We start from the raw sequence: 8203 nt of genomic DNA on the forward strand, positions 1-8203 counted from the left end.
CAGTTATCGGGTTAGACATCTCCGTAGGCCAAATATCAGAAAGCTGTAGTTAAGATGTGGTTTTTTGGCGATCTCGTGGTATCGAAATAATAACGAGATTGTGTCACAATCTACAAGCGAGACTACTGAGCGTACGAGAGTTCGCGCAAGGTTACAAACAAACGAGTGGTTTTTGGTACACGTAAACAACAAGGTACAGTATAACAATCACTGGTGCAGTAGGTTATAATAATAATTGCTTCCATTATACCAATCTCGTTCTCGTCATAAAAATAGGTCACTACAATGTTAGTAGACTTCTCAATAAAAAGTCTAGTGATATTAGGAAGGTGTGTTTGTCTTTATATTGAATTGATTTATTTTAAACGAGTTCAGTGATAAATGTGGATATAATTTATCATACTCTCCAATATTGTTCGTTCCGAATATCAGATAACGTGGTCTAAAATATCTCCATTTTCTACAACCTTGATAAGCATAAACGAGGGCGAGTACTCTGTATTTTAACATGTTTTGTAAGTCGCCTCTAGGCGTTTCCGTGGATTTCACATAATACCATGATATTTGTTGAAACCAATGAAAATAAGCAACACAGCGTTTATACATAGTCGGTGTTCAGTTTCTTAGACGAACAGAGCTGAACTAAAAGGGTGAGCTTTAGGGAATCTGTGAGTGACCATGGCAATCTGTTAAAATGGCCGATCACAATACAGCAAATATGAATGAACTATTTATGATGTGATTACTAGAATTTATACTTAATATTTAGGTTTAAGAATTAATGATTCATGGTTTGGTTTCAGAGTCAAGATTTGCAGCTTATAATTTACGGTTCAGAATTTAAAACTAAGCATTAAGTCTTACGGTTTTTTAGAGCGTCAGAGAGATGATTTCTTGGGGAATATCATCTAGAATCTGGTCTTGATACGAACGTTCGTTAGCTATTGAATCTATTTTTTTACGAGTGGCTGATTTGTTTAATTTAAAATTGTTGTAGATTTGCTAAATTACTGAAGGGTGATGATCTTGTATGGCGATGATGTAAGTGGAAAGTGTCTGTTATTCTGTGGTATTTGAACGAACTAATGATTCTTTTGTACTTGTTGAATGCTCGATTTCGAATTCCAAATACAATACATTCGTTTGTGCTTGTGTCGTACTTCTGGATCCAATTGAGTTATTTCGGAGAGTCTTAGTTCGTACTATAATTCAAATAAATCGAAACATATTGGCGTCGCGATAGAGCCTGCGATGGAAAAGTTAGATATTCACTCAACTTCTGAAGCTTTTGAGGATTATTTGGAAAGGTTTGAAATCTGGAGCATGACTAAGAAAGATGTTAAAGGTGATAAAATTGTGGCACATTTCCTGACATTCATTGGGAGAGAAGCGTACAGCTTACTAAAAGCTTTGGTATATCCAGAAAAACCTAACTCTTAACGAGCTTGTAGTGACTCACACTTATCACGAGAACACGACTGGTTTAATAAAAACGCTTATTATTATAACCAAGTGTACCAGTGACTGTTTTAATGTGCTTTTGTTTGACTGTGCTAATGACAGCTATTTTGTGCTTCCATTCTTATACTTACACTTCGATTGTAACTTCGCGCAAATTCGGTTACCTTCTGTAACCAAGGTTGTATCCTGGCACGATCTCGGTATCCTCTCGATGCCACGAGATCGCCAGCCAAATATAACTCGACTTGGCCTATTACTTGCCTTCTGGTATTTGGCTTCTCGGAGATTTTATGGGTTTCTTTGGTTACGTTCAACCTTCGCCTTCTGATTGATTTGGCACGTGTTTCTTGGTAGCGGTGTTCATAGTTAATCTCAACTCGACGCCACGCTACAAGCTATTATTAAATCATGTAAGGTGCACCCGTTTTGAATGCCGTGAAAGGGGGAAATTTCATAAGATGGTTCGTCAAAATGATCAAAAGGTTAGGAAATTCATCCCTGAATTGCAGAAACAAGCTGCCAAATGTAATTTCGGTGATCAACTTCATGTGCAACTGAGAGATCGATCAATTGCAGGAATTAACATACCGGGTTTGGGAAGAGAACTGTTAAGTATGCCAAACTGTTCCTTGCGTTCGTTTAACAGTGATTCCTATTCTCGTGTAAATATGAAAGGAGTTTCAACAAGGAATTACAAAGCGAATCACAAAGGTGAGATGAAGTTTGGTAAATGTTTACCATATAGAAAGTTTCATTCTCGTAATTCATGTGCATTTCTTAATGCTAAATGTTTTAAATGTGGTAAGATAGGACACATTCGGTCAGTATACAAAGCTACTGTCCATTCTGCTTCAAGTAGTTCTAAATCTTGTAATTTAAATCTCAATAATTCGGATGTTTCTAGTGATCATTTATCTTTGTCCACCATTTCGAAAGGTAATGCTCATATTGAAAAGCGATTATATACATCGCTTGGTTCATTTCATGACTTTATTGTGGACACAGGCAGTATAGAGTCCATTATTTCATTCAGGAACTTGAAATCTTTAGATCCTAAAGTTGTGCTACGACCCACTGAAGTATTATTATTGGGGATTACTAGACACAGACTGCCCATACGAGGATGTTGCGAATTGCTAATAAGAGATTTTAATTCTTCATACATACCTTGTGAATTCTTAGTGAGCGAAACAGGACTGTCAACACTGGGTTTAAGGAATTTGAAAAGGCTTAGAGTGAAGTTATCTTACCTCGTTTCTAAAAAAATTCTGATACTTTACTTAAAGATTTGATAGCTATGTGTGCTAAGTGCAGTGGAGGTATGAAAATTAAGCCTATAAAACTTCAAGTACAGGGTGATCCAGTCTTTCTTAAAAGACTAATAATTCCTTATGGTCTTCGAGAAGCAGTACGTAAGACGTTAAACGATTTGTGTGCGAAAGGCATAATTGAACCGATTCAGTCTTCAGCATGGGGTACTCCTATAGTTACGCCACTGAAGTCGGACGGCAAGACCCCTAGAATATGTGGTGACTATAGATTGACATTGAACTCCCGTTTGTTGAAACAAACGTGCACGACAGTAGAGGCTGAAGATATTCTAAATCGACTTCATGGTTCTAAAGTGTTCTCGAAAGTTGGGCTAAAAGATGCTTATCTTCAAATCCCTTTAGATCAATCTTCATCTATTTTGACGACAATTAACACTCTTTTTGGTATGTTCAAATGCAATTTCCTTCCATTTGGTCTAAGTTGTTCTCCAGCCATATTTCAGGAAGTTGTGAATAAAATAGTTAGTGATCTTGAAGGTGTTGAAGTTTATCAAGATGATCTCATTGTTCATGGTTCTAATAAGGTAGTTCATGACCAGAGACTTATTGCTTTATTGCGTCGTTTAGTTGAGAAGAATATTACAGTGAATCCAAATAAGTGTTCATTTTGTGTATCTAGTTTTGAATACCTTGGATACCTAGTTGATGATAATAGTTTTAGACCAGATATGAGATGACTAGCTACACTGACAAATGCACCGTCTCCAAAAAAAATCTTACGGAATTAGGTTCACTAATGGGTGCTCTTCAGTACTACTCCCGTTCTATTCCTAATTTCTTGTCGTGTAAATTGTTTATTTAATATTTTGACATCCAATTCATTCAAATGGAGTGAGGAACAAGAGTCATGCTAACGAAGTCTACTAAAGTTTCTTCAAAATGATGCTGTTCTTCGAACTTACTCCCCTAATGTACATTCTGTGCTTAATACTGATGCATCGCCTGTGAGCACTGGTGCAATTTCAGAGCACGATAGTAGGCCAGTCATCTGTTTCACGCAAACTTAATGTTACTATACAAAGTTATTCACAAACCCAGCGAGAAGCATTAGCTGTGTTTTGGGCTGTTAAAAGACTTCATAAATATTTATTCGGAAAGAAATTCACTATTTTTACTAATCGTGAAGCTTTAAAGTTCATTTGTCATCCTGAAGAATCATTAGCACGTTCCTCGGCTGCTATGGTTCAACGATGGAGTATTGCTTTGAGTGCTTATGACTATATGGTTCGGCACAGAAGTGCCAAACAAATTCAATACGTTGACTACATTTCTCGATTACCATTACAAGATTAACCTGTTATTACTTCAGTGTTTGTTAGTGCAACCTTTACCAGTGAGACGCCCAGATCTCATTGGAGGAACTCCTAGATACTTTGGATGTATACTCAGTGCTATACGACAAGGTTGGAATGATAATCTGAAACGTAGATTTCCTATCTATTTTTCAAACCGGGATGAGTTATCCGTTACTCCTGATGGTATTTTGTCTGTAAATGATCGTGTTGTTATTCCTCCTTCTTTGCAAAAATCTTTCCTTGAAGATCTTCATAGTGGACATTTACGTGTTGAGAAAATGAAGTCTTTGGCAATGCTCACGTGTTGGTGGCCAGAGATAAATGCAGATATATGTCGTACGGCAAACAATTGTGAGAGATGTCATCAGTTTAAAAATCAGCCTTCGAAGTGAACGCAATGGCCAGTATCGTCTGAGGCCTGGCAGAGAATTCATGCTGACTATTGTGGTCCGTTTCTTGGTAAATACTATGCACTAGTAGTTATTGATTCTTCTTCAAAGTGGCCTGAATTTTTTTTCACAACTTCACCAAATTCCGATTTCACAATCCAAGCATTAAGAAAGGTGTTTAGTCGAGAAGGGGTTCCTATGGTGTTAGTCACTGATAATGGCTCTCACTTTGCTGCAGATGCAGTCACTACCTGGTTGAACGGTATGGGGTGCAAACATCTGTTTACTGCCCCCAGACATCCTTGTTCTAATGGTCAGGCAGAAAATTTTGTTAGGACAGTAAAGACTGCTATTGGTTCTATAACCGCCTCAACATTTAATGGGCTGGAGAGGGGAGTAGATACCTTTCTATTGCAATATAGAAATGCCAGACATTCGGTGACGAAGGAGACTCCAGCGAAGCTATTGAAAGGAAGAATTCTTCGGTCAAATATGAGGTGTTTGGAGTCTGCAGAAGTTACATACCGTCGAGGAAATTATCTTCGACCATCTACGGGTATTGTTCTGAAGAATGTCGGAAAATCGATGGTGCGAATTCTAGTCATCAATGACTTAGGTACACACAGTCGACATGTTGATCAAATACGATTTCAGGAACCAGGTGAGTCAGTTCCGATTCTGGTTGTTAATTCTAATACAAGTGAGTACATTCTAGATAATACAGAGTCTTTATCCAACACAATGTCGGACAGACTCAGGATGAATTTAAGAAGACGTACGATTGATTACAAACACCTAGACCCCAACTCAAGCTGTGGCGGATGTGGTGTTTGAATGAACTAATGATCCCATTGTACTTGTTGGATGCTTGATTTCAAATTCTAAATACAATACATTCGTTCGTGCTTGTGTCATAATTCTTGATTCAGTTGCGTTATTTTGGGGATTCTTAGTTCGTACTATAATTCAAATACATCGAAACATTATGTATTCTTACCAGATGAAAATAGTCGATCGAAACCATGAAATAATTTAAGAATGGAAATATGAATTTTCAACTGGTTTTCTGACTTTCTAGAGCTGTTAATTTGCTAGGACTCAAAACTCGAATGCTTGAAGATAACATGTGAACCATCTTGTGCCGTCCAATTAACGCGCTTGAAGGATGTCCTGCTTATTTAGTGGACAAGCTTTTACTACCGATGAGACGCAAGTGTTCCACAGTATGTAACAAAATACCGCCTTTTTAGGAAGCAGCTTTCAACTATAAGTGATAAGCTTTAACGCTTGGGGTTGATATCAACAACAGCGTTGAGTCGCCGAATCGACAAATGGAAAGATGTACATAGATGAGCTTTGACGTGATCTGGTATAAAAAGCCATGTACTAAGAACCTGTTCCTTGTTGTTATGTTTAATGTATGCTTGAAACCGATTGATCACCGTATAATGGATTATGTCATGCTTCTTGTTTCCCTCATAATGCATATCTAATTCTCTCGGCTGAGATGTGATTTGGCTACTAGCCTAGAGGGCTGGACGTCGTGTGGACTATGTCGAGATGTAAGGAGGCGGTTAGTAGTGCTTGAATAAAGTCCTGGACGTGGTTTTAGGATATTCGGCAGTAATCTTGATGGAACTGTAAATACATCTCAGTCTTGTAGAAGTTACTGCCCAGAATGTTCGGTAGTAACGTCTCCGTCCCTGTAGCTGAGTGACATGGGATCAAATCCAACAGGTGGCGTTAGTTCCCTCAAGATTACAAATAAATATTGTTAACGAGAGCCAAATAGCACGTTACGTAGGTCCAGACTTTCTGCGAATTCAAACGATCATCTTCAAAACTTGATCTTCAGTCTATAAGCAATAAACGGAAAACCGAATACTGAATTCCGTAAAAATACTTTTAACGTGGGTTTGTGTGGTGTATGTATGAGCTAACGATTCCTGTGTACTTGTTGAATGCTTGATTTCGATTTCCAAATACAATACGTTTGTTCGTTCTCAACTAATACTTCTTGGTTAAATTGAGTTATTTCTGGGATTATTAGTTTGTACTATAATTCAAATACTCTTAATTACCAAAGTTTATGCAGAAGCATACACTAGATCTATGTTGATGAAGAAATGGTAATATCAACATTCAGCCAGAACCTGAAAGTACATTTTAACCCACTTGTCGACTGTACTAAATAAAGGTTGATGGACGATAAGACTACATAATACTTTTGTGGAAATTCATTTTCTGGTTTCAAACTATTTCCTCTTTCAGTTAAACATACGTTCAGTTCATATTTTTAACGTATGCTCGGTAGGAAATTCAAGTTTCACAAACTACAGACGAATTACTGTGTCTAACTAGCAATGTTACGTTTCACATTACGACTAGAGGATAACCTGTATTTTTGAGAGCTAGGAGAATCGCTCCTTAACATCAAAGATTGGCGAAAAAAGTTTCCTTTCACATGATAACTTCAATAGTAAAGCAACTATTAAACAATCCTTGGGTTTACCCATCTCATATGGTTCCGATAAAAAAACAGAAAGAATTGCTATCAAAGGTTTGAATATTGGTAAAGCGATGCAAAAACCACTCCTGTTAGTTATCTGTAACCTCGCATACAGGATCTGACAGCTACTTTGAAACTTATGGCTGTCTATTCCCAAGTCGATGTGGTCGAAGTGTATCTGAAGAAGATATGTTAACAGTGGTCTTATAGCAAGCTAAAATAAGAAATTTCATTCCCAGCATTTGCACATTGATTTTCAATTACTTCCAAAACGTGGAATTGACGTTGACATTTAGAAATGACAAACTGGAACGGATTCTCAAATCCGTCGGCCATATCAGTGATACTCAAGATACTCCCTCTCTAGAAAACAGAATGGCTGACATTCTGGACTGCGTAAAACAGGCAGTAACCAGGCTACTGAATAAGTTCAGGGGATTAGTTAATGTTTATCGGCAGTACATATAGAACTTGGAGTCTTCTATTTGATCAGCAACGGATCGACGTTGTGGAAATGCATTTTATTTGTTTATCACCAAGTCAACTAAGGTTGGCCACAACAACACGCCAGAACACAATATTATTGCCATAGGTTCATACAACACGGTGACAGGAAGCGGCCTACAATGATGAGTAAATAAAACGTTGGGTCTGGAATTTCCCACTCTTTTATTGGACCTTCAAAAGTTGCACGACTACACTAACATTTAAAAACTTCAATTTAATCTGCAAGCGTGAAACGATGAACAAACGACTTTCCATTTGTCTTACTAGGAATCCGCAGTGTCATATCAGTCAACTTTTGACGCAACATAACCAGATATACGAACGACACGACTCTGAATTCCAGGGGATGACGCGGATGTGAGCCTACAAGCACCGCGTGTCCCCTTAAACCTGCTTCAGCCCGACGAAAAGAGTGGTTATCAGGCACTTGAAGTCCAAACTGTCATGGAACGATTGGTGCATTACCTCAAAAATTCGTGAGGTTTTGCAGAAGCAGTACAAACAAGACAGTTTTAAATTTGATCTAAGTTCAGTCACATTATGTCCAACAATGTCCATCCTTTAAGTAACGAAATTAATGCCATGGTAGCGGTGAATGATGTAAGACAAGTTTTCAACGATATTATTTTATTGAGACTATTTATCAGTCGGGACAATTCGGAGACCTGCCTAAAGGAAGTACATTAGGCAATCGGACTTCTGTAATTAATA

General features: G+C 37.8%; 1 protein-coding gene across 1 annotated transcript; it reads left to right on the forward strand.

Moving 5' to 3' along the window:
* Positions 1–1449: 1449 nt before the first annotated feature.
* MS3_00007900 (uncharacterized protein) lies at positions 1450–5383 on the forward strand. Its single transcript, XM_051216238.1, has 3 exons — positions 1450–2172; positions 4334–5137; positions 5178–5383. The coding sequence occupies exons 1-2, from the start codon at positions 1920–1922 to the stop codon at positions 4477–4479; spliced, it is 399 nt and encodes a 132-aa protein (XP_051066808.1). The 5' UTR covers positions 1450–1919; the 3' UTR covers positions 4480–5137; positions 5178–5383.
* The last annotated feature ends 2820 nt before the right edge of the window (positions 5384–8203 follow it).

This window comes from Schistosoma haematobium, chromosome 4 (assembly GCF_000699445.3).
Source record: "Schistosoma haematobium chromosome 4, whole genome shotgun sequence".
Taxonomy (NCBI): Eukaryota; Metazoa; Platyhelminthes; class Trematoda; order Strigeidida; family Schistosomatidae; genus Schistosoma; species Schistosoma haematobium.

Coding starts and splice junctions, on each gene's coding strand:
- MS3_00007900 (XM_051216238.1), top strand. CDS start 1,920: ATGGTTCGTCAAAATGATCAAAAGGTTAGGAAATTCATCCCTGAATTG. Junction 2,173..4,333: donor TTACAAAGCGAATCACAAAG/GTGAGATGAAGT, acceptor CTTTCCTTGAAG/ATCTTCATAGTGGACATTTA.